This window comes from Hemiscyllium ocellatum, chromosome 8, assembly GCF_020745735.1.
Source record: "Hemiscyllium ocellatum isolate sHemOce1 chromosome 8, sHemOce1.pat.X.cur, whole genome shotgun sequence".
NCBI lineage: Eukaryota > Metazoa > Chordata > Chondrichthyes > Orectolobiformes > Hemiscylliidae > Hemiscyllium > Hemiscyllium ocellatum.
In genome coordinates this window covers 110,823,694-110,849,807 of record NC_083408.1, presented here as the reverse complement: position 1 = coordinate 110,849,807, position 26,114 = coordinate 110,823,694, and the positions used below count along the sequence as shown (strand labels likewise).

Sequence of the window (26,114 nt, the reverse complement as noted above, 5' to 3'; positions counted from 1 at the left end):
TCAATCAGCATAAACCTGGCCAAGGAAACACTGACTACACTATTAGAAGATCCAAAGACACATACACCAAACACCACTAACTACTTCAATAAGGAGAATATCATCAAGCTCGTGGACCTATGCCTTACCGGAGAAAGTGAGGTCTGTAGATGCTGGAGATCAGAGCTGAAAATGTGTTGTTGGAAAAGCGCAGCAGGTCAGGCAGCATCCAGGGAACAAGAGATTCGACGTTTCGGGCATAAGCCCTCATTCCTGAAGAAGGGCTTATGCCCGAAACGTCGAATCTCCTGTTCCTTGGATGCTGCCTGACCTGCTGCGCTTTTCCAGCAACACATTTTCAGAGCTATGCCTTACCACCCACTTCACTTTCGACAACAAAACCTACAGACAAACCAATGGACCACTCATGGGATCTCCGATATCCGGGTTCTTAGCAGAGGCAGTAATGCAGACACTTGAGCAAACAGCTCTGCCAACCATCCAACCCAAACTCTAGGTCCGCTACGTGGATGACACCTTTGTCATCATTAAATGAAACAACTTAGAGGAAACCTTCAAGACCATCAATACTACTCTTACTAGCATAAAATTCACTAAGGAGGAAAGCAACAACAAACTGCCATTCCTAGATGTCACAGTAGAGCGAACAGCCAGTGGGGAACTTCAAGCCAGCGTCTACAGAAAAACAACATATGGACGTACATGGAATAGTGTAGGTTAGATGAGCTTCAGATTGGTATGACTGGTCGATGTAACATCGAGGGCTGAAAGGCCTGGACTGCGCTGTAATGTTCTATTAATCCATACAGACCAAATATTGAACTACAGAAGCAATCATCCCAACACCCACAAATGAAGATGCATCAGAACATTATTTCAATGAGCCAACAGAGGAACTACGCAGAACAGAGGAAAATCAGTGCATTCAAAAAGAATGAATACTGTCCGCCTATTTCTCAGCAACAAACCCAAAACATGTCCAGAAACCCTAGCCACTCTCCCCTACATCAAGGACATGTCAGAAATGACTGCCAGACTACTCAGACCCTTGGCATCATGGTAGTTCATAAACCCACCAACACACTAAAACAGCAGTGAGTGAACTTGAAAGACCCTATACAGACAATGAGCAAAACTTATGTCATTTACAAAATACCATGCAACACTGCATGGGACAAGCAGGCAGAAAACTACCCACCAGGATACATGAACACCAACTAGCCACGAATAGACATGACCCTCTCTCACTAGTATCCTCCCATACGGATGAGGAAGAACACCCCTTCGACTGGGACAACACATCCATCCTAGGACAAGCTAAACAAAGGCACGCATGAGAATTCCTAGAAGCCAACTGGAACTCTATCAACAAACACATAGATTTAGACCCCATCCACCACCCCAGGAAGTGACTTCACCACAGGAAATAACATTACCACAGAAATAACATCACCAACCCAAAGAAACCCCCAAACAGATAAATAGAAAGCAGGAATTTTCAGCATTGTTTTGCATGAGGCCCACTGAAGATGTTACCTAGCAAGGTAACAAAATGTATGGAAATGAACCTCCAAGCTCAGCGAGCAAACCTACATCCAAATTTTGTGTCACTAATAGACAGGGTGGGTAAGACGGCAGTTAGTATGCTTGCCTTCATCACTCAAATCTTTGAGTATAGGATTCGGGATGTCATGGTGAGGTTTTGTAGGATGTTGGTGAGTCCTGTTCTGTAGTACTGTGTGTAGTTGTGGTCACCTTGCTGCAGGAAAGATATTAAACTTGAGAGGCTCAGAAGAGCTTTACCAGGATGCCGTCAGGAATGGGCAGTTTGAGGTGTAAAAATAGGCTGGATCGGCTGGGATTTGTTTCACTGACATGTAGGAGGGGGTGACCTTATAGAGCTTTATAAAATCATGAGGGTCTTTTTCCTAAGGTGACAGAGTTCAAAGCTAGGGGACATATTTTTAAGGTGAGAGTAAAGAGATTTAAAAAGGACATGTGGGGCAGCCTTTTTACGCAAAGGGTGGTTTGTTTGTTGAATGAACTGCTAGAGGAATTGGTGAAAGCAGGTACAGTTGCGGTATTCAAAAGACATTTGGGTATGTGCATGAGCAGGAATGGTTTGGACAGATGTTGCCCAAACGCAAAAAAAATTGGGGCTCATTTAGTTTGGGAACATGGTTGGCATGGACTCGTTGGACTGAAGGGTCTGTTTCCGTGCAGCATGATTCCATAGTTGAATATAGGGTCTTGACACATTGACGGATGAAGTTGTTCCAAATTACAATCACTACTTGCTGTTATGAAGAGTGGGTCCTTGTTGGCATTTAATAGATCTGTCCTGGTTTGGTAGTGAATATGTAGGCAATCTGGTGTTGGTGATTGTCTTTATCTTTTCCATAAAACCTGTTTACAACTCCTAACCTGGCATAAATCTCCCTAATTTCCTCTTGGAAACACATCTCGTTATATTAAATGTTTGCAGCGCAACCCATCATAAGGCAAACCGAAAAAAGAACTGTACAATTTATTTGAATTTCTCAGAAACAAACGAAAGAAAAACATTTAATTCCTCTTCAAAGAACAAAGAACAACAAAAACAATACACCACAGGGACAGGCCTCTTCAGTCAACCAAGACTGTGCCAACATCTGATGCTTTTCTAATCAAACAACCTTTTGCCTCTTGCTGTCTATATCCCTCTATTCGTACATTGGCAAGATGCCTGTTGACCATTGTGTTCATCATCACCACCACCACCTCTGGCAGTGCATTCCAGGCACTTATCACCTGCCCCTGACATTTTTAAACTCAACTCCTTTTACCTTAAACCTGTGTTCCTTAGTAATTGATATTTCTAAAACAAAACAGAAATTGCTGGAAAAGCTCAGCAGACCTGGCAGCATCTGTGGAGAGAACTCAGTTAACATTCAGGTCTGAGGAGGGGTCGCTGGGCCTGAAACCTTAGCATCTGTGGAGAGAAATCAAAGTTGCCAGACTTGCTGAGCTTTTCCAGCAATTTTTATTTTTGTTTCTGATTTCCAGCATCCACAGTTTGTTAGTTTTTGTTTTAATGGAAATTTCTACCCTGGGAAAAAGACTTTAACTATTCACGCCTCTCATAATTTTGTAAACTTCTATCAGATCCTCACCCTATGCCTTTCAAGTGAAAACAAACTATGTTCAATCACTCCTCATAACTAATACCTATACCCTCTTCAAACCCTCCACATCCTTCTGATCTTGTGACAAGAACTGTATACAATGTTCAAAATGTGGCATAATCATGACTGGCTCAGGCATCCCTGCAATAAGCTTTTAGAAAAGTGTTTTATCGTTCACTTTTTACTTTGTCTCCCAGTATATCACTTAAAAATTCCCAACTGTCTGACAGCAATGGTCCTAGAGGTCCTCTCATTTTCCCTAGTATCAACCATATACCTGTCAAGAAGCTGGATCTCAATAAATGTTTCACTTGCGCTTATATCTATAGTCAGCATAAAATATGGTCAGAAAATCTGGACAAAGCAGATAATCTCTCAACTTCTCCTTCATCTTATTTGTAATTCACTCCATCCTTTTCCGATGCCTCACCTCTGCGCAGTTCAGCATATATCTTCCTTTGCAAGATTGCCACTGTGCGTTTCTACCAACATGTTGCTTTTATTACTAATCTTTCTGTAGTATCCGGGATAGACTCTTTGAGGTTTTACTGTTGTTTTTGCATGTTGTGTCTGGCCAGCGCCATCCGCAATCATCCACAATCATGTTCTTGATACCTCCTGATGACATGTAAGACAATGTACCGTCAACTCAAACTTGCCTGCCACTTTCATTACCTCAACTCATGGTGGTTAAAACCCTTGTGCTGTTTCTATATTTCCTATTGCTTGGTTGAGATATTAATTCAAAGCTCCCTGTACCCTCTCAGGTGGATGCAAAAGATCCCATAGGATTATTTTGAGGAAGAGAGTTTTACCTTGGGCACCTGGATGGGAATTATCATATAATCTGTCTTTTCAATGGCAGTTATCTGAATATGACCACATTACTGGTTTTAGGAATTTGTTGTACATAAGTAGACTGCCACATTTCCTGTTTTTCCAACAGTGACCATGCTTAGAATATACTTTGTCAACAGTAAAATGCTTTAGGAACTCCTGACATTGTGAAAGGCACTGTATTTAAATACACCATTTTTTTGCCATATAGTTTTCTGAATTGAGCAATATGCTACAAGATGACCTATGTTTTGTGTTAAATCTAATTCAAAATCTCTCCTGTCCTCATCTGTCTCTGTTTCTGACTGATGAAAGTCTTTGTCTTCATTTTACAAAACTTGCCATGTTTTACTCCTAACCTGCAAGCTCGTTTAGCTCCTCATCTCAGCTTTCAAGCCTGCACTGTAATTGCTCCCTGCTCCATAGTTGATTGCAGAACTGTTGTCTACCTTGACCCCTCTCTTAGAGTGTTCTTTAAAGAACCTTGCTGTTTCTCCGTCCCTCTTAAGGTCTCCATAATCTTTTATTTTAAAAGATTGTTTTCAACCACCGCTTCAGAATTGTCCCACTACATTTGGCATTTATTTCCTCTCCGTGAAGGGAACGAGTGTTCTCTGCATTAGAGGGGTTTGTATAAGCTGTTGTGAATGATGTTCCAAATTATGCAGTAAGTTGTTAGAATTAGTTCTGCTATTGAAGTCACTGCTGGAGGGTTGTAAACATCACTGCAGTTACATTTTATAAGAAACATTTGAGATGCTGTGGCTTTGTTGTTTTTCTCAAGAAAGGTTTGTCTACTCGTATCAAGTTTCTATGGCAACAAAAGAAATTGATTAAAACCATCACCATGTATAAGAGAACAGAAATGGGGCATTTTGAGTTTTCTGCAGTGCAAATGGCAAATACCTGCTGGCTGAGCATTTTCTAGTCAAAATATTTTACTGTGGTGTGCTATTTAAAAAAATGAATAAATTGTGGTAGTTAACAACCCAGTTTCTATGGCAACCTGTGAGCGAAGTTGCTGGAAGTTGCTGTTGCAAGAGTGCCTGGCAACCCCTTCATATTTCAGAGCTGCTCTCCCTGCAAGTGGCTTCACCGGCTGGTGGGGCTACTGTTGTTCTGAATTCAGCTTGTTGACTCAACACGAATTCAAAACAACACTGCACATCCTACACTTGCATGGATTTGAAATGTCCTTGACAAGAGTAAACGATTTTAAATATCTGCTTGACTGCAACTGTTCAGATTTTCTCTGCTCACAGCTGGGTTCAGTTGGATGCAATAAGTTAGCAATTCTGAATGATACAGCATAGGTAGCAGTATCTTGTTACCTCACTCCCCACAATTTCCTTGTTAGTCCTATCATTTTCATTCCTTAATGTATTGAGCTGATTTCCTTTGGAGTTTTAATATTAGAAACACGTAAGACCAGGAATAGGCCATTCAGCTCCTTGAGGCTTTTCCATCATTCACTGAGCTCATGGCTGCTTTATGGCATAAATTCATGGACCTGCCTTTGGTCCATTCACTTAATACCTTTGCTGAACAAAAAAAATTATTGAAATCGTGTTTAAAATTAACAACTGAATTTGAAACTTTCTCCACCACACTTTTAAAGCAATGCATTCTAGATCGCAACAACTTGCTGTGTTTTTACAAAGAAAGTTAAAAATCACACAACACCAGGTTATAGTCCAGCAGGTTTATTTGGAAGTACAAACTTTTGGAGCGCTGCTCCTTCCAAGACGCTACCTGACGTAGGAACAACACTCTGAAAGCTTGTACTTTCAAATAAACCTGTTGGATGATAGCCTGGTATTGTGTGATTTTTAACTTTGTCCACCCCAGTCCAACACCAGCACCTCCACATCAGGTTTGCAGAGATTTCCTTCTGCTTGTTCTGGTTCTTTTGCTGGAACCTTAAATCTGTGACCTCAAATTACCAATTCTTCTGTCGCTGAAAGTATTTTTTTCTTTATTTACACTATCCAAACCATCAGAATTTTAAACACTTCAATCCAATCTTCTCTTAATCTCTTCTGTTGCTTTAGGAGAGCAAACTCAGCTTCCCCAGATTGTTCAGACATGTGAAACCCTTCAAATCTTGGTGCCAACCCAGGAAATTTCCTGTGCACCCTCTTTAAGCCCTTGATATCTTGTTTCGAGTGGTGATCCAGAATTGAATATTGTACTCGAGTTCAAATTTAACTAGTATTTGTTAAACATTTAGTCTTTTTTCCTTGCATTTTATGTTCTGTTTATTTATAAAATTAAAATATGCAATTATTCCACCTACCTTTTCTAACGGCCTTCTCAACCCATCCTGCAACTTTCAAAGGTACGCCCCCAGTCTCCCTGTACACCTTATAAAATTGTCATTAAGATTAGAAAGATTCTGTACAGCATGGGAACTGGCCATTTGGCCCAACAAGTCCATACTGACCCTCTGAAGAGTAACCCACCCAGACCCATTTCCCTGTGACTAATGCACCTAACACTATGGGCAGATTAGCAAGGCCAATTCACCCTAACCTGCACATCTTTGGACTGTGGGAGGAAACCCATGCAGACATAGGGAGAATGTGCAAACTCCAGACAGTCGCCCGAAGCTGGAATCAAACCCGGGTCCCTGGCGTTGTGAGGCAACAGTGCTAACCACTGAGTCACTGTGCCTCCCGAATTTAGTTTATAATTAACCTCCATATTTTACCTACCGAACTGTGTCACTGCACACCTCTCTGTTAGTAATTTTTGTTTTACGACATCAGTCTATGAAGTTTGTTACTATCCTTCTTATTCAGTGTTACATTTCTGAACTTTATATTATCTGTAAACTTTATAATTTGCTATTTACCAAGTCCAGGCAATTAATGTGTCTCAAAAAGAGCAGTGGTCCTAATACTGATTCTTGGGGAGTGCCACTCTAAGCTTTACACTTCAAGTTTGAAAAACCACCATTCAACACTATTGTCTGACTTCTGCACTTAGAAGATTCCATATCCATGCTGCAACCATCCTTTTAATCCCATGTATTTTAACTTTGCTAACAAATCTATTTCTAAAGTATCAAACTCTTTTTGAAAGTATGTGCACGTAATATTAACCACACTTCATGTTGATCAAGTCACCCAGCCATGATTTGTTTTCCATTACTTCTAAGAATATTGAGTAATTTGTTTAGTAATGCCTGACAAAGTCACCACACCTATTATGGTAGGGAGTAGTTCTCTTCATATGAGCCTGTAAGTTGTCTGCTGGATGTATATTCTTGGGAGAGAGTTTGGATGTTGAATCTATACAGATCAAAGACACAGACCTCTAAATTGCTTGGATCAGAGAAATGTAAATTTTTAACAAAGACACTTGGCATGATACAGCAACATGGCAAAAGTGAGGACTGCAGATGCTGGAAACCAGAGTTTAGATTAGAGGTGTGCTGGAAAAACACAGCAGGTCAGGCAGCATCAGAGGAGCAGAAAAATTGACATTTTGGGCAAAAGCCCTTCATCAGGAAGATCATACAGCAACATTTAGGTTCATGACTAAGGCCTGACCTTGAGCTTGCAGTTAGGAGCTGAGGCGCAGGAGGTTATTTTTGTAACTGGATATTGTCTTCAAAGAAAGATAATTCCAAAAACAATGAGAGAGTCTACAGAAGGGACAGATTACAAGATATTTTCTTTTTTCATTTCTGAGAGGTCCAAAATTTGAAATCCTCTCTTTAAGCCCCTCTAATTTTGTTATCTCACTCTCTCCCCACTTTTAAAGCTCCTCATCAAAATCACCAAATTTTGATTCTCTCTCCTAATATTTCCTTTCATAAGCCCATTGCTTTTTAAAATTCCTTTTACGTATGTCAGTGAAGATGTTTAGCATGTTTTTTTCTTGTAGTAGATGCATGCCTTGAACCTTGACTTGGCCTCTGATTCTGAAACCATTTGTAGTTTCTTCTAGTCTCTCTTGATTTGGGCAGACTCACTGCAGGTTAACAATTAAATATTGGGCCATGGAGCAAACAACTGAATTTGGCACACTTTATCATTGTGCCATTCAAACCCAGTACAGTTTATAAGCGAGCATGTCTAAGTGTATTTTGTCTCCCTAGGTTTGTGTCTGGAGAAACTAGTAATGGCAGCATCGCCAAGAAATGATCTGCAGCCTGATACCGAGCAAGAAATAATTACGTGTTATGAAAAAGCTGGTGACATAGCTCTGCTTTACTTACAAGAAACTGAAAGGGTAAGAAGAATGTGCTTGGGTTTTACTACAAAAGCTGTTCGGCTCACCTTGCTTTATATCATATATCATGGTGCATTTTGTCTCTTTGTTTTGTTCTTCATTGAAACTCCTTTATCGTGATTGTAATGAGTTCAACCAGGTAGACATCAGAGAATGAGTCCCCTGATTGGGACTGTTAATCTGGTCCAATCAGGGAGCCATGGCTGACAGGTAAGCACAGCAACGTCCTGTTCACTCAGAGCTGGCTGTAAATAACGGGGAACCTGGTGACAGGATACCAGCCTCTGTGGAGTTATTTCATGTTGAAGTTCTGCCCTTGCTTTTCACTGGTTGCTCAAGTTGCAACATGTTCAAATTAAACATCACCTTGAAAGGTCTGACGAGTTGGCAGAATATGGTCATTCCACTAGTAGTATTGTTGCTCGTGTTGTGAGAAATGCTGCTCTTCAACATCTTGTTTAAATCATCTGCTATTGTTTTGCATATTTGACACCCTGTGGAATGAAACAGGAAACTGTCATGCTGCTTCACACTTATAAATTACTTCATCTCAGAGTATTCAGTTTCTGCAGTTGATGATGGCTTGCCTCTTTTCTGGGAAAATTCTGTGAAGTTTTTCCTGTTATCATTCAATCCTCCACATGTCATCTGATTTTCCAGTTATCTTTTGCTGATGATTCCACTTTACATTCTTTCAGATTGAACAGTCATTGCTTATCACCTTCGCTCTTGCAATGTGATGATTGAATCACTGTACCTTAATCCCCAATGAACTAGAATCCCTCCGTCAGCTTAAAATAACAAAGAAACAGACCAAATGCCATTCATCTCACTGTAGAACCCAGTAACTGTTTGCTGATGCAATAAAGGGAAAAAAAACTAGTTCTAAAACACATTAGTACCACCAAAATATGGGACAAACTAGTCAATGAATACTTTTGCTTTTTCTTTCTCACTCTCATCCTCGCACCTCCTTTATTCTCTTTCCTCTATGCCCACACCTTTCCTTACTTTAAATGAGAGACTATGTATTAAAAGAGATTAGGGTATCCTTTTTCATAATTCACAGAAAACAAGTGTGTAGGTACAGCAAGTAATTAGAAAGCCAACTAGAGTGTTGTCCTTCACTTCAAGAGAATTTGAATACAAGAACAAAGAGGGCTTGCTGCACTTAGGTCTTTGATGAGACCACACCTGGAGTACTATGTATGTTTGAGTCTGTACTTGAAGGAAATAATTGTCTAAGATTGTGCAGTGAGAGTTCAAATATGGGAGGGTGTTTTTGTAGACAATGTTTGAGTAGAATTGAGTCAAGATTGCTTGGATTTTGAAGAATGCTCTTATTAATATGTATAAGCTGAGAGCATAAGCAGGGTAGATGCTGGGTATATTAGAATGTGAGGTTACGTTCTAAGTATGAGGATATCTGTTTATTACTGTGATGAAGAGAAATCTTTTTATTAAGTGTTGTGAACCTTTACTGCTCAACCAATTATGAAAGTTTTGGAATCTAAGGAAGCTGAAAAAAAATGAAGTTGATATATTAGTTGAACTATGATCTAATTGGATGATGGTGCAGATTTAAGGAGCTATGTGGTCTGGTCCTCATCGTATTTCATTTGTCCTTGCTTCTTGCCCCCCCAATAAGGCAGTTCTTCAGAGGTAGGTTAAAGTTTGCACTATCTAAAGAGCAGAGAGTGCCCTCATGTAATGGTTAACATGCTATCCTTCAGCCCCCCAAAGATTACCTCACTTCTGTTTATGGAACCTACAATGTGCAATACCTGCACTTTGACGATTTGATATAACTGTCACTTCACACTGATTCAAGTGAAGCCCTTTGTGATGCTTGTGAGAGAGCTGTGCCATGAAACTTAAATGTATGTCTTTCATTTCTAGCCAGTTTAATTGCTGGTTCAGCAGGATAATTCATGGCTTCAGCAGTACAACAAAAATGGAATAATAAAGGTTTTAGCTCAAGTTAATTTTCAGCTGGACCTTTGGTAAAACTATAAATCACCAAATAAAAAATTAGGCCAGCTAATTAAATATGCAATGTAAATCACCCTGGGAAATTTTCTGACTCAGCAGATCCAATTAACTGAAACACTGTCAGGCTAGTCAAGCTAATAGAAAAGCTGAGAAACTTGATAAATGTACTTTTTTCAAAATCATTCTGATAAACATCCAAAGGAGCTGAATGCAATATTATATTTAAAGAATTTAGTGTGGAAACGGGCCCTTCGGCCCAACAAATCCACACCGACCTGCTGAAGCGCAACCCACCCATACCCCTACCTTTACCCCTTCACCTAACACTACGGGCAATTTAGCTTGGCCAATTCACCTAACCTGCACATTTTTGGACTGAGAGGAAACCGGAGCACCCGGAGGAAACCCACGCAGACACGGGGAGAAGGTGCAAACTCCACACAGTCAATCGCCTGAGTCGGGAATAGAACCCGGGTCTCTGGCGCTGTGAGGCAGCAGTGCTAACCACTGTGCCCCCCAAGAATGTTATTCAATCGTTTTGGTTAAATCTAAAAGATCTGTACTTTGAACAAGCAGGAAATTCAAATTGTTCTGCTACTCAAGCAGATCGTGCCTGATCTGTAACCTGTTACACATAACATTTTGCACTAGAATAGCGTCGCATCCAAACCTCCTCTGTGTGTTTTCCCCTGGCTGTCTGAAGATGATTCAGCAATGTCGAATGTGACATTGCTCTGTAAGCAACTTCTCTAACTTTGGCAGAGAAGCATTCTTGGCTTGTGTGAACCATTTCATCTCCTTCGTCTGCAAGGAGGAGACCATAATTGTGATCAACTTCAAGAAAGGAGACAAGACTGATTGCAATAGCTGCAGAAGGGTTTCCTTGTTGTGTGCCACAGAGAAAGTCATTGCAAAAACCCTCAATAGCCTTTTCTCAAGAGTTGAAGAGTTCCTACCAGAGTCACACTGCAGATTCAATCCATCAAGAGACACAATGGTAGTGATCTTCACAGCAAGACAAATTCAAGAAGTGTAGAGAGCAGCAGCAATCTCTCTGCATTGCCTTTTTTGGTGTCTCAATGATCTTTGATCCTGTCAACCAGAGGGGTTATTGAGAGTCCTTCTCAAGTTCAATTGCCCACAGAAATTCATCACTATAATCCATTTACTGCACCATAGAATGTCAGTCATAATCCTCACCAACAGATCCATGACTGACCCAATACGTGCAAACAGAGGTTAAGTACGGCTATGTCATCACACCAGGATTCTTTTCCATCTTCATTTCCACACCGCTCCTCCCAACAGGTTTAAAATAAGGGGTTTCCAATTTAAAATGGAAATGAAGAAAATTGTTTTCACTGTCTATCATAAGTCTGGGGAATATTCCTGAAAGTGGAGGAATCAGAGGCATTCAATATTTTTCAACCAGAGGTAGATTGATTCTTGATTAAGAAAGGAGGCAGTGGTTCTCAGGGAAGGCTACAGTCAATCAGCCATGCTCTTGTTGAATGGTAGATTGGCGAAAGGATCCTACTGTTGCACTGCACTGTCCATCTTTCTAAAGGGATGTGCTTCTTTGTCCTGCACTGTGCTAATCTCCACGGGTGTTATTGGAACTGCATTCATCCAGGGAAGTGGGGAGTATCACTTCTGCCTTGGAGATGATAGGCAGGCTTCAGGCAATTACAGAATAATATTCTGACTTTGTCAGTAGCCACCATATTTCTTTGGCTGGTGCAATTACGTTCCTGTTTAATGGTGAGTCACAGATTATTGATAGAAAGTGATTTCAGTGATGGTCATTCTGTTGAATATCATCATGGGAAAGTGATTAAGTAGAAGTGTCATTGTCTGGTGCTTGTGGTACGTGAAAGCTATTTACCATATTTCAGCCATGGCCTTAGCTGGGCAACGACAGCTCCAGTGAAGTTCCATACTGGCAATATATTTCAGTTTGGATGATAAGATATGCTTACATGGAAAAGTAGTGCAGTGAGGTAAAAAGAAAAATCAAAATTAATCATGGAATAAAAATGAAATGCTCAGACTATAGAATGGTGACAGAAGGAGGCCAGTTGGCCCATTGTGTCATGTGACTTTTCACAGGAGCAATTTGGCAAGTCCCACACTCCTGCCTTTTCCCCATTATCCCTCCAATTTTTAAATGCTAGTTGTATTGAAAGAGTAAGAAAGATTTACCAGAGGATCATTGACAATGTATTGTGGAGGCAGACATCTCACCCCATTGACGGTGTATTGTGGGAGATTCATCCAAAATCTAACTAGTTTCTGTGGCTTTGCATAAAATGCATTTTATCTTTTATTTGTATCCTCAGTCTCCCTAGCGTGTTGCTTCAAAGCATTAAAATTTGCAATGTTTATATCTTATTTGCATTGATTAACTTTGCATAAAACTTGCAAACTAGGGTCTGGCACATAGGAAACATTCTGGAAAACACATGTTAAGAAAACAGAGTGACAAAGTAATTTCCCACTGTTACTCTTGCTTGCCATCCCAAAGGGAGAGTGGGGGGAGCCTCCAATCTGCAAGCAGATTTCACTAAGTTTACTGCAGGTAACACACACATTTAATTCGAGATACATTTATAGTAGTCAATCAAGCATATTGTACTTGACATGTGAACCCTAAATTTATAGCAGGGTTACCAACTCCAGCTGCATGTAATATTCTTGCTATGATCACAGGCTGCTGGTCATATTAGGAGAAGGGCTTATGCCCGAAACGTCGATTCTCCTGCTCCTTTGATGCTGCCTGACCTGCTGCACTTTTCCAGCAACACATTTTTAAGTGCTGGTCATATTAGCCAAATCAGAAGTCAGAGTGAACTTGGTCTTGATGGACCATAAATGTTAGTTTTGCAATGTGTTTGCCATGGGGATCAGTCACTGACTGTGTTGGACAAGGCAGTGTACTTTTGGCCCAAGTAAATAAAGCCTTGCTGCACACACAAAAGAAATCTGAACTATTACAGAGCAGGAACTGGTTGAAAAGTCTTATTACAAACATTAGAAATGCTGTCATACTGTTTCCACTTTAACATTTCTTGTTCAGTTAGCATGGTTATAACTCCTTGGCAAACATCTGCATTCACTCAGTTCTATTTCTTTCATTAAAGTATCACCCTTAATCATACTGGTGGCACAGCTCACTTATTTCTTAACCTGGGTTCCTTAAAATAACCTCTGTTTCTGCAGGTTTTCTCTTACAGATATCAAGCTACTTAGAATTTCTTTTCTTTTGCCCTTATTGGTTTTTTTTTGTGCTGCGAAGCTGCACTGCTGCTGTTACTGACCTCCTCTCTGTGCATGACGTGCTTATTTCTCTGAAAGCCTACACATTGTTTGAATATCTGGATGGTTCCACCTTTCTGAAAGAGCTTGCCTATGTTGCAGTCTCCCTGAATAGGGGAGGCGATGGCTGGTGGTATTATCGCTGGAAACAACAAATGCTAGAGATCACAGTGGTCAGACAGCATCCATGGAGAGAGAGAGCAAGATACAGTTTTGAGTCAAGATGACTCTTCAGCAGTGAAGTGTGAAGCAAGTGAAGAGGGCAGCATTTATGTCATGCCCTCAGGTACTCCCTCTGTCATGGAGTCGGTCTGGTGTGGTCATTCAGCCAGTCAGCTGTATTTATGTTCAGTAATATCAGTAAGCATAGAATTCAGACTTTGGGCAAGTCTGTGATGTTGTAGCTGTATAAATAGTATTGTTAACATACTTCAAGACATCTGTTTCAACAAGAACCTGACCTTGTGCTCTGTTATGCAGACTAACATATAAAGTAGCACAGCACAACAGCAGATTTATTTTAGCTTTAAATAATAATTCATCGAAGAACATTGAACGAATGAATTTGATTCAGAAATGAAGCACTACAGAGAAGACATTAAAGCAGATCATCTTGATTTATAAATTTGTGTTTTTGTTTTTAAATTTATGCATTGACTCACCACTCCCTATCTCTAATCTCCTCCAACTTCACAACTTCTGGGATATTTGCAATTTTCTAATTCTGGCCTCTTGAGCACCCCTAAATGTAATTGTTCTATTGTTGATATTTCTGTCAACAGCCTTGGGATTTCTGTCCCGAGACCTCTCCATCTCTGTTTCCTCCTTTAGACATTCCTTAAAACCTACCTCATTGCCAGTGTTTTTGTCAAGTAAGCTTTCTCCTTCCACGATTCAGTGTTAAGTTATAAGGTATAACTATACTCTAAAGCACTTTGGTGCACGTTAGTATAAATACACATTGTTGTGATTACGAATTTGCCAAGACAGGGTGTTGGTGGTCAATGGGAACTGGTTGGGTGGTTGTTGAGGATGGTGTGAAGCATCCACACACCACCCTGAGAGGTTGGAAGTGTAGTAGGATTGTACCCACAATGAAAAGGAGGGTAGAAAACCATGATACTATCAGACAAGTCACTGATATAACTAGATTGGATAGGATTGCAAAAAAGAGAGTCAAAGGGAAATTGGATCAGTAGCACAGAAGAAGAGTTACACGGTTACTAAGAACCTTGCTTATCTTAAGGAGTAGGTAAGAAGAAGCCATGCAGAATAGGGGTGCGCTGGGATTAAAGGCTAAAGTGATCTTCAAAGGAGAAGAAGTCATCAGCAGCTTGGGAAATAGTGGCAGAGTGGTTAATAACATGGATAGAATTCAAGGGAGAATAGCTGATACTGCTCAGCCTCTTTAAGATAACATAATTCCAAGATACAAAAAGAGATGTGATTATTGTCAGCAGATTTGCTGATGATATATGGATTTGAACAGAGAAAGCAATGGGCTGCACGTTCAGAGGGAAAATGGGCAAGTGAGGGAAGTGGAAAAAGTTGAGATAGCTGATGGTATGCTGACAGCTCTTGAGGAAAGATTGTCAGTATTTACAGCAATTAAACTTCATCTTGGAATAATTCATTGTGTATTACAAACTCTGAAGCTGTTGTTTTGCTACTATAGCGAATCCTCTGATTGTCTCTCACAGGAGATCAGCTGGTTTGTATTAATAATTGTACACTTATGTACTATTCTTGAGTCTTCCCATTTCCAGGATGATGGAGTCAAGTTTGTTTAATTGATGGTGACAATGTACTTTCCTTCCTCTGTCTGTGTGAAACAGCTATTTTTCAGACACTAATGTTTCTCACTGCTAATTTCCCCATAGCCATGGCTGATGTCAGAGGCTGACCTCATTTAAAGAGCTGCTGTCAGTAGAAAGCAGACAAAAAGCAGATTCCTTGATAAAACCTAGTGTAGGCTGTCTGATCTGCAGCCCACCAATCATCTGTAGCGTTTTAAAATCAAGGCTTGCACTTCTCTTTCTACTTTTGTTTTTATATTCACTCATTAATGTAATCTGTTTGAATGTTATGGAGATTTTGGATGCATTCACAGGATGTGAGTATCCACATATGCAGGCATTTATTGCCCATCCCTAATTGCCCAGAGGCAGTTAAGAGTCAATTGTATAGCTTTAAGCTTGATGTCACATGCAGATCAGGCGAGCATGGCAGTTTACTTTCCTAAAAGGCATCTGTGAACCAGATGGGTTTTCTCCCCATCAATCATCAATGATTTCATGGTCATAATTCGACTCCTAATTCAAGCTTCACCAACTATTATAGCGATAATGCCAGTAGGCCATTGCTTCCACTTATTAGTGCATGAATGAATCCAAATTCACAGCATCAAAATCTGTTAGCTGTCAGCAACTTGAAATGATTGTGAGTAAAATCTGAGTCCATTCAATCTTTATTTGTCTCTCATGGCAAAGTAATTTGCTAACTATATTCGCTGGAACAATACTGGATCTGGAAAGACCAGCCATGTAGTTCAGAGTCAGCAGGGTGTGTCAGTGAGAGTGTAACGTGCAGTTTGTGGTGTTCCAACCATTTGCTGTTCTTGATTTTTCTAGGTGATGGAGTCAATGAATTGCAGGGCTGCTATCAAAGGAGTGAGTTAGTACTTGCTTTAGCCATGGTGCTGTAGGGAGCTGGATGGGATATCAATCAAATTGATTGTCTTGTCTTGGATAGTCCTAGATGCTCAGAGGTCAGAGAAAAGGAAAAAGTCCTTTGGCCCATTGAGTCTGCACCAGACAAAAATAAGCACCGAACTATTCTTATATGCCTTGCATCACAAACACTTAATTATTGTGAGGATTTCTGTGAAAAATATTTTCCTTGCATCCCCTGTAAACCTCCTGTCCTTGAGCTGAAATCTGTGTCCCTGGTCATTGATCCGTCCACGAAGGGGAAAGATTCCTTCCCTGGCTGTGCTCCTCAAGTTTATACGTCTCAGTCATGTGTCTCCTCCTATCCAAGGAGAACAACCCTATTCTATCCAATCTCTCTTCATAAATAAAACACTCTATCCAGGGCAGCACCCTGGTGCTGCATCTCTGCACCCTGTCCTGTGCAATCGCATCCATCCTATCATGTGGATTTCAGAACTGCACGGAATACTCTAGCTGTAGCCTTACCACGACTTTGTATAGTTCCCGCATAACCGCCCTGCTTTTAAATTTCTTACCTCGGCTAGTAAAGGCAAGTATTCCATATACTTCCTTAACCAAAGCATCTTCTTGTCTTGCCTCCTTAAGGAACTGGTGGACATGCACACCAAGTTCCCCCAATCCTCAGTGATTCCCTAATATTCGTCATATCGTGCCTTGCTTGACTGCCCAAGTGCATCATGTCGCACTTACCTGAATAGTTTGCAGTTTTGGAGATTTGTAACTCAGGTTGTGGATCAGGTTGTAAGTTTGCTCGCTGAGCTGGTAGATTTGTTCAGATGTTTCGTCACCATGCTAGGTAACATCAGTGAGCCTCTGGTGAAGTGCTGGTGTTCTCTCCCACTTGCTAGTTAATAGACCCCATTTACCAACCTCTCAGAAAAAGAACCGGAAATGAAATCACCAACCACAACCAGACCAAGACACTGGGACAGAATGACAGCACTTCATCAGAGGCTCACTGATGATGTTACTTGGCATGGTGACGAAATGTCTGAGAACAAATTATCAGCTCAGTGAGCAAACCTACAACCTTACCTTAATAGCATTTTCTTGAGTATTCTTGGAACTGCGCCATACCCATAAGTCTTGGGCACGTTAGCACAGATATCACATTACCCCAGGCCATGCTGCATTGCAAACATTTTAAGGTTGACAAGGTGAGAAGGTCGAATCCCCTCACTACAAGGCATTTTTCTAGATCTATAAAATAAGGATTGTAGAGAAGGCATGCTTTATTTACAGAGTAAACATGAGCTGCGTAGTTTAGATATACAGACATATATAAAACTGAATATCTGATGCTGCAGATTTACTTATATTCAGAACAGTAATTGTTTATCCTCAATCTGGTTGATATCTAGTTTTTAAAAAATTGTTTTTGTCAAAGTGCCGATGTCAGGAAGCCAGGCTTCATTAACTGGTGCATTGGAATTGAACTGATGCCTAATCGTGCTCACTCGGGTTGGAGAGCAGTGCTAGTTTGTTAAAGAGAGGAGATGTGAATAATAGGACAGCTCACTAGTTTGTCCATCCAGTTTTATTATTTCACAGAAAATTATTCTTGGATCTGAGAATAATGTTGCCATATGGTAACTGTAATATTCCAATCAGAACCCTGTCTCCCTGGTGTTTAAGCTGTCCTGGAAGACTTGCACAATGGAAAGTTTCACACTTTTCATGTCTACGTTTTAGTGATCTGTTTTAGAACTGATTTGTCCTGAGTCATTTATTGCCTTTATATCACTTCTTAATTAACTTTATAAATTACCTTTCACTAAAGCTGGAGAACTTATTTTCTTCCTCTTTTCCTTCACTCACTCTGAAAACATACAAATCACTCAAAATCACCCTGCAGGCTAATGAGACCATTTAGAAAAGCCAATGCAGTAACTGGGGTTCATTTTAAGAGGGACAGATTTGGAAAGTAATTATAGTCATATTTGGTAGATCACATTTGCATGCTGTGAACAGTTCTAATTTTCATGTTATGAAAGGATATAAAGACACTTGAAAAAGTTTAGCTTTTAGGTTGCAAAAGTGAAGCCAGATGTCCTCACTATGAGAGATGTTACCCCCAATTTGATTCACTGCATATTATATCAAGAAATGACATTGGTGGTGCAAAGACCCATGCTTGACAATCTGTGGTCATTAATGCTCAATTTGGGCATTCTCTCTCTCTCTCTCTATATATATATATATATATATATATATATATTATATATATATATATATGCCAGGTGACAGGAGAGTGACTTGCCTTGACATCAAGGCAGCATCTGACCAAGTGTGATATCACCAACAACGTTTATTGTGTCTATAACATTACAAAACAACTAAACCATTCAACATGACATTAAGGATCGTCCTTAATGTTCTGTCCCATCTGTCAATCTTCCTTCCCACTTATCCGCTCCACCCTCCTCTCTGACCTATCACCTTCACCCCCACTTCCATCCACCTATTACACTCTCAGCTACCTTCATCCCAGCCCCACCCCCATCCCCTTTATCTCTTCACCCAGGACGCTCCCAGCCTCATTGCTGATGAAGAGCTTTTGCCCAAAATATCGAATTTTTTGCTCATCAGTTGCTGCCCGACCTGCTGTGCTTCTCCAGGACCATGCTAACCATGACAGTAAGGACTGGCAACTAAAGCTTGGTGAAAAAGGCAGGTTTTAAGGAGTATCTTAAAGTAGTAAAGCAAGACACAGTTTCAGAGAAGGAATTTTAGAGATTAGAGCATAATCACCTATGGAAATGACCATGCAATCATGTTGTATTCGTTCCCCTTTCACTACCATAAGAGGAGGGTAATTGAAGACAGAGTGGGGACCATTGTAATATCCATGCAACTGCCCTAATTGGCTACCTATATGTAAGCATGAATGTCAGGAGCAGACCTTGTGTCTGTCCTGTGTTCTGTGGCTAATCACATTTTATAAAAATATTTAAAGCAAAGCTATCTTGTGTTATTTCTACACTCTTTAACACACCTAACCTATTTCAATCCTATACTGATGATATGACATAAATAGAAAGGACTACCAAATGGTTGTTTTTGTTTGGTACATTTGTGTAATATTGTTATATATATTTCAGATCAGAGTGGTTTATTGGCAGGGCCAAAAACTTTGGCTGAACTTGCTTTGAAGTCAATGTACCTAATGTGATAGGGGTCCAAGTTATAAAGAACAAAGAAAATTGCAGCACAGGAACAGGCCCTTTGGCCCTCCAAGTCTGCGCCAATCCAGATCCTCTATCTAAACCTGCCGCCTATTTTCTAAGGATCTGTATCCCTTTGCTCCCTACCCATTCTTATATCTCTCTAGAAACATTTTAAATGATGCTATCGTTCCTGTCCCTACCACCACCGCTGGCAACGCGTTCCAGGCCCCCACCACCCTCTGCGTAAAGAACCTTCCACACATATCTCCTTTAAACTTTCCCCTCTCACTTTGAACTCGTGATTCCTAGTACTCTGGGGAAAAGCTTCTTGCTATCCACCCTGCCTATACCTTTCATGATTTTGTAGACCTCAATCAGGTCCCCCCTCATCCTCCATCTTTCTAATGAAAATAATCCTAATCTGTTCAATCTCTCTTAATAGTTAGCACCCTCCATATTAGGCAACATCTTGATGAACCTCCTCTGCTCCCTCTCCATAGCATCCACATCCTTTTGCTAATGTGGCGACCAGAATTGTACGCAGTATTCCAAATGCGGCTGAACCAAAGTCCTATGCAACTGTAACATGACCTGCCAACCCTTGTACTCAATACCCCGCCCAATGAAGGAAAGTGTGCCGTAAACCGCCTTGACCACTCCACTGACCTATGTTGCCATCTTCAGGGAACAATGGACCTGAACATCTCTCTGTACATCAATTTTCTGTTAAATTATGTTTGAAGTTAATTAGGTCTGGTTGTTCCTGAGCCATTATGAATTAACCAAGTTGATCTAAATGATATAATAATTGTAAAATGCAAAGTATAATGGATAACCTGTGGAATAATTTGGGAGACAAAGTAGATACTCTGATGGAAGAAAGTGATGGGTTTTATGGTTGGATGAGCTTGAGTAAGGCTTTCCACATGCATTTATTTTGGATAATATTAGTTTTGGGTCTTGACATACTATTTGCCAAGTTGCTTTGATTTCTTCCAAACTTTGATTTTTAAAGTTCTTTAAAACTTCTTGAAGTTTTAGTGGGCGGCACGGTGGCACAGTGGTTAGCACTGCTGCCTCACAGCGCCTGTAGACCCGGGTTCAATTCCTGACTCAGGCGACTGACTGTGTGGAGTTTGCACGTTCTCCCCGTGTCTGCGTGCGTTTCCTCCGGGTGCTCCGGTTTCCTCCCACAGTCACAAAGATGTGCGGGTCAGGTGAATTGGCCATGCTAAATTGCCCGTAGTGGTAGGTAAGGGGTAAATGTAGGGGTATGGGTGGGTTGCGCTTCGGCGGGTCGGTGTGGACTTGTTGGGCCAAAGGGCCTGTTTCCACACTAAGTCTAATCTAAAAAAAAACTTTATATTTTTTGTCCCCTCCATGAAAAAAATCTAACTCAAGAAGATAGTTTTGTGTGTAAAAGGTTAGAGCTGAAAAATGTGTTGCTGGAAAAGCACAGCAGGTCAGGCAACATCAAAGGAGCAGGAGAATCGATGTTTCTCAGCCCTTCTTTAGCACAGCTGTGGACCAGCAATACAACTCCTCCCCCCCCCCCCCCCCCGCCCCCCCCCAAAAAAACCCCTTTTACTTCCCTCCCTGTCCTGTCTGAAGCGTCTGGAGCATTTAGTTGCCAATCATCATGCCCTTCCTTCAACCAAGTCTCTGTGATTGCAGTGACATCATACTCCCAGTCACCAATCCAAGTCTTAAGTTCATCTGCCTTACACACTATACTCCTTGCATTAAAGTAGACGCATTTCAGGCCATTACTTCTTTTGCACTTATCTGCTCTCTGCCTGCTCTTCCCTTTATTAATGCTATCTTTATGATTCTTACAGTCCCCAGTCTCTACCTCGCTGCCAAATTGTTTTCTCTTCTGGTTCCCAGTCCCCTGGCACATTAGTTTAAAACCTCCCCAACAACAGTAGCAAAAACTCCCCCAAGGACATTGGTTCTGGTCTGGTTCAGATGTTGACACGTGCTTTACGCAGTTTGACAATTGATTTTGAGTATTGGATTTGGTTTTTGGGCAATCTCAATGAACTTACATAGAACTCTGCAGGACAGGAACAGGCCGAACATGATGCCAAATTAAACCAATCCTTTCTGCCTGACCTTGGTCTCTATTGCTCCATTCCTTACATATTCATGTCCTTATCTTAAAGTCCCTTAACTGGCTACTCTCTGTGTAAAAAAAAGACTTGCCTCTCATTTTTCCATTGAACTTTCCCCCCTCACCTTAATGTGACAGTAATAAGTTTATACACTTCGCACACGAACAAATGCCTACTTTTAACAGTACCAAGGGGTACCTGACCTCCCAAAGGGCATCTGTCCAAAGATGACCTGGTACCAGATTTAAAGGAGTACCTTATTTCTTCCCTGAAATGGTACTGTAGCTATCTAACTAATCCCACAATGGTCAGAGCTACTCGTACCAGGTCAAATCTGCATGCTTCAGCTTTCACGCTTGAAGGCTCTCAAAATCCCATTCAGTAAAGAGAACTGATGATGTAAGTGGCCAGCTCCTTTTATAAAAAATTCTGTTTCAACTCTATTTCTCATAGGAATAGGAAGTATTGTATTTGAGAGCTGGACTTAGAATTTCCAGGCTCATTTGTTAATTTCACCATGTGGGAGACGTTGAAGTCCAAGAAAGTGGAACATTTCGAAGTGGACAGACTATGCTGTGATATACAATCTGGAGTGCAGTGGGACTAGATTGGGTTGGGATAGCTGGTCAGCATGGACGGGTTGGACCGAAGCGTCTGTTTCCATGCTGTACATCTCTATGACTCTAAACAGACAGAGATAATGCTACTCTGGGTGCCACGTCTACGTGCAGACAATGGGGAGACAATTTTGGGGACCCATGTTCAAATTGTGCCACGGCAATGCTGGAATTTCAATCCAGTAAAAATCTGAATTAAGAATCTAACGATGACAATGAATCCATTGTCAATTGTCAGAAAAACTTATATGGTTCTCTAATGCCCTTATGGGAAGGAAAGTGCCATTCTCCCCTGGTCTCGCCTACATGACTCCAGACTCACACTAATGTGGTTGGCTTTATACAAATGATTTGGATGTGAACGTATGAGGTATGGTTAGTAAGTTTATAGATGACAGCAAATTTGGAGGTGTAGTGGACAGTGAAGAAGGTGACCTTGGAATACAATGGGATCTTGATCGAATGGGCCAATGGGCTGAGAAGTGGCAGATGGAGCTTAATTTAGATAAATGTGAGGTGCTACATTTTGGAAAAGGCAAATCGGGGCAGGACTTATACACTCTGTGTTAAGGTCCTGGGGAGTGTTGCTGAACAGAGATACCTTGGAGTGCAAGTTCATAGTTCATTGCAAGTGGAGTCCTAGGTAGGTGGGATAGTGAGGAAAGTAGTATGTTTGTCAGAGCATTGACCATAGTAGTTGGGACGTCTTGTTGCGGCTTTCTAGGACATTAGTCAGGCCACTTTTGGAATACTGCATGCAAGTCTGGTCTCCCTGCTATAGGAAGGATGTTGTGAAACGTGAAGGGGTTCAGGAAAGATTTAGAAGGATATTACCAAGGTTGGTGTGTTTGAACAATTGGGAGATGCTGAAAAGATGGGGCTAATTCCCCTCGAGTATTGGAGGCTGAAGGGCGACCTTATAGAGGTTTGTAAAATCATGAGGGGCAACGATAGGGTGAATAGCCAAAGTCTTTTCCCCAGTATGGGGAGTTCAAAACTAGAGGGCATAGGTTTAAGGTGAGAAGGAAAAGATATAAAAGGGACCTAAGGGGCAACTTTTTCACACAGATGATGGTGCGTGAATGGGTGGGGAAGTGGTGGAGGCTGGTAAAATTACAACATTTAAAAGATGTCTGAGTGGGTCTATGAATTGGAAGTGTTTAGAGGGATATGGGCCAAGTGCTGGCAAATGAGACTAGATTAATTTAGGATATCTGGTCAGCATGGATGAATTGCAGCAGGAGGAGCTGTTTCCATGCTATATATCTCTATGGTTGTATGATTCTTAACTGCCCTCTTGGCAGTTAGCGGTGGGCAATAAATGCTGGCCTAGCCAGAGAAGCCACGTTGTATGAATGAATGTAAAAAAGAAAAACAACTATAACAGTTGTCTGTTGTGCAACAAAAGATATTGTAGCAAATAAGTGCAAGGGAGCTTTGAACTGCTACCTGGAATATTATTGTAGCTCAGTGTATAGGGCTAATTACAGCAACGTGTGGCTGAGGTTATCTGGAGCTCCTTATTACATAACCTTTGCTCACTAATGATGCCTTTGAAAAGCCAAAGAGCTCATCAATTTCTTTTTACATATTTCAGAGTTGAAGTTATGAAATGGTGTAATTTGTTATTTTTGTCTAACGTATACCTGTTTATCAGTTTTTATTCCAAGGGGACAGTGTTAGTACCGATTTAGTTCATATTGAGAAAAGATGGATGCCCCTAAACTCTCAGCGCAGTTTGATTTGTTTGGACTAGTATTGCAAAGTCCAAATTTGACCATGATGTTTATTTTAGATTCCACGTCATTATTTACACTTCATCAAGAATGCAAAGTTCTGATCTTTATGGAGAGACTTCCATTTAGTCACTAACAGAAATTCTTTCCTGCTTCGAGCAATTAAAAATCAACATTTTTAATAACATTCACTCACAGAAGTCTGATACCAGAAAGTGAGATAAATAACATTTACTGGAAGAAAATCTGATGAGGTGGGAGGAATCTTGCATGGATCATAAGCACTGGCATAGACCTGGACCAAATTGCCTGTTTCTGTGTAGTAAATGTCAGGTTTTTAAAAATTCATTCAGAGGATGTGTGTGTCAATGGCTGGTTCAGCATTTCTTGACCTTCCTAGTTGCCCTTGAGAAGGTTTTGGTGATTTGCCACTTTAAACCGCTGCAGTCCATTTAGTGTAGCTAGACCCACAATGCTGTTAGAAGGAATTTTGACCGAACAACTCTAGAGGAATGCTAGTATGTTTCATAGTCAGGATGGTGAATGATTTGGAGGGGAACTTGCAGACGATTGTATGCCCATGTATTTGCTGTCCTTCTAGGTTTGGAAGCTGCTGTATGAGGAACCTTGGTGACTTTCTGCAGTTTGTCTTGTGATGGTGCTCACTGCTGATACTGAGCGTCAGTGGTGCTGTAACATTCCAATTTTGTTCTTTAATTCTTTCACCCTTATAGTTGACAATGCTCTGGAGTGAGTGAATTATAAAAGAGTTATGGGGAAATGTCTTCATCCAGAGATTGGTTGGAATGTGGAGCTTCATGCCTTGCCTTCATCGACCGGGGCATTGAATATACAATTTGGCAAGTTATGTTACAGCTGTACAAAACTTTAGTTCGGCCACATTTGGGCTATTGCATGCAGAGCAGGTTGCCAAACTACCAGAATGACATGGATGCTTTGGAGAATGTGTAGAGAAGGTTTACCAGGATGTTGCCTGGTCTGGATGATTTTAGTTTTGAGGTTGGATAAACCCTGATTGTTTTCACTGGAAAGATGGAGGCGGAGGGTGATCTGATTTGAGGTCAACAAAATTTTGTAAGCCGTAAAAAGGGTGGAAAAGTCACTTACAACTCGGCATAGGTTCAAGGTGAGAGTGAGAAAGCTTAGGGGAGAAGTGCAGGGGAAACTTTTCACACTGCGGATGATAGCTGCCTGGAAGGCAGTGAAGGTGGTGGAAGCAGGCACATTAGGACTATTTTTAGCATATCTTGATAGATGCATGAACGTGAAGTGGACAGAGGAATAGATACCACATGTGGGCAGTTTAGTAGTAGTCTAAGTATGAGCTAGGAGTTAGCACAGGCTTGGTGGGCCAAAGGGCCTGTTTCTGTGCTGTATAGTATTATGTTTTCTCCTGTCTCCTGATGCATTCTTTGACATGCCAACCACGTTTTGTAATCTTGCCCCATTTTCAGTAGCATTTGTACATTAATCTACCAATTTTTAAAAATATACCTTTATTGACGAGCAATATGCGTGTCTATTTGAAGTATGTGCTGTCAGCCCCTAGTGATTGATACTATCCCACATGTCCCAACTGATAAATCTAATTATTTTCCACCACCTGTCAAATATCATGTGGCTGAAATAACTATTTCTAATTTCACAATACTGACCATACCTAAACAAGATGAAGCTCAAATCAATTTTACGAATTAATATACATAGACCTGTTATATATGGCCGAGGTCAAATGTAATTCTTTCTTGCCAAAGGTATTTTGCAATTAACCATAATTAAGCAATATATATTTAATTCCTCACTTAATCAACTCAAAATGATGAAATCTAATTATTAATCATGCAAGTTTAGCAAATGATTAGGAAGAAAGGTGAAGTATTATTTATTGCATGTGGAATGCGATATAAAATGAGGGATGTTTTTCTACAGTTTTTCAGTATTAATGAGGTCGCATCTGGAGCTTGTACACTCTCCTTATTCAAGTATGAAGTGTGTTAGAAGCACTTCAGAGGAGTTTCACTCAACTGATACCTTGGAGTGTGTCCCCTTGTCCTCACCTGAAACGTTAACTCTGATTTCTCTCCACTGATGCTGCCAGACCTGCTGAACTTTTCCAGCAATTTCTGTTTTGGAACCTGGGTATTTGTGTTGGGGGTGATGTCTTACAAGGAAAGGTTAGA

General features: G+C 40.7%; 1 protein-coding gene across 3 annotated transcripts in view; it reads left to right on the top strand.

Moving 5' to 3' along the window:
• Positions 1 to 26,114, top strand: part of ttc7b (tetratricopeptide repeat domain 7B) — a 351,966-nt gene that overhangs the window by 34,169 nt on the left and 291,683 nt on the right. For all 3 annotated transcript variants that reach the window (XM_060829465.1, XM_060829463.1, XM_060829466.1), the window contains exon 4: positions 8,107 to 8,240. In XM_060829465.1, coding sequence (XP_060685448.1) covers positions 8,107 to 8,240 — 134 coding nt within the window. The remainder of the gene's footprint in view (positions 1 to 8,106; positions 8,241 to 26,114) is intronic.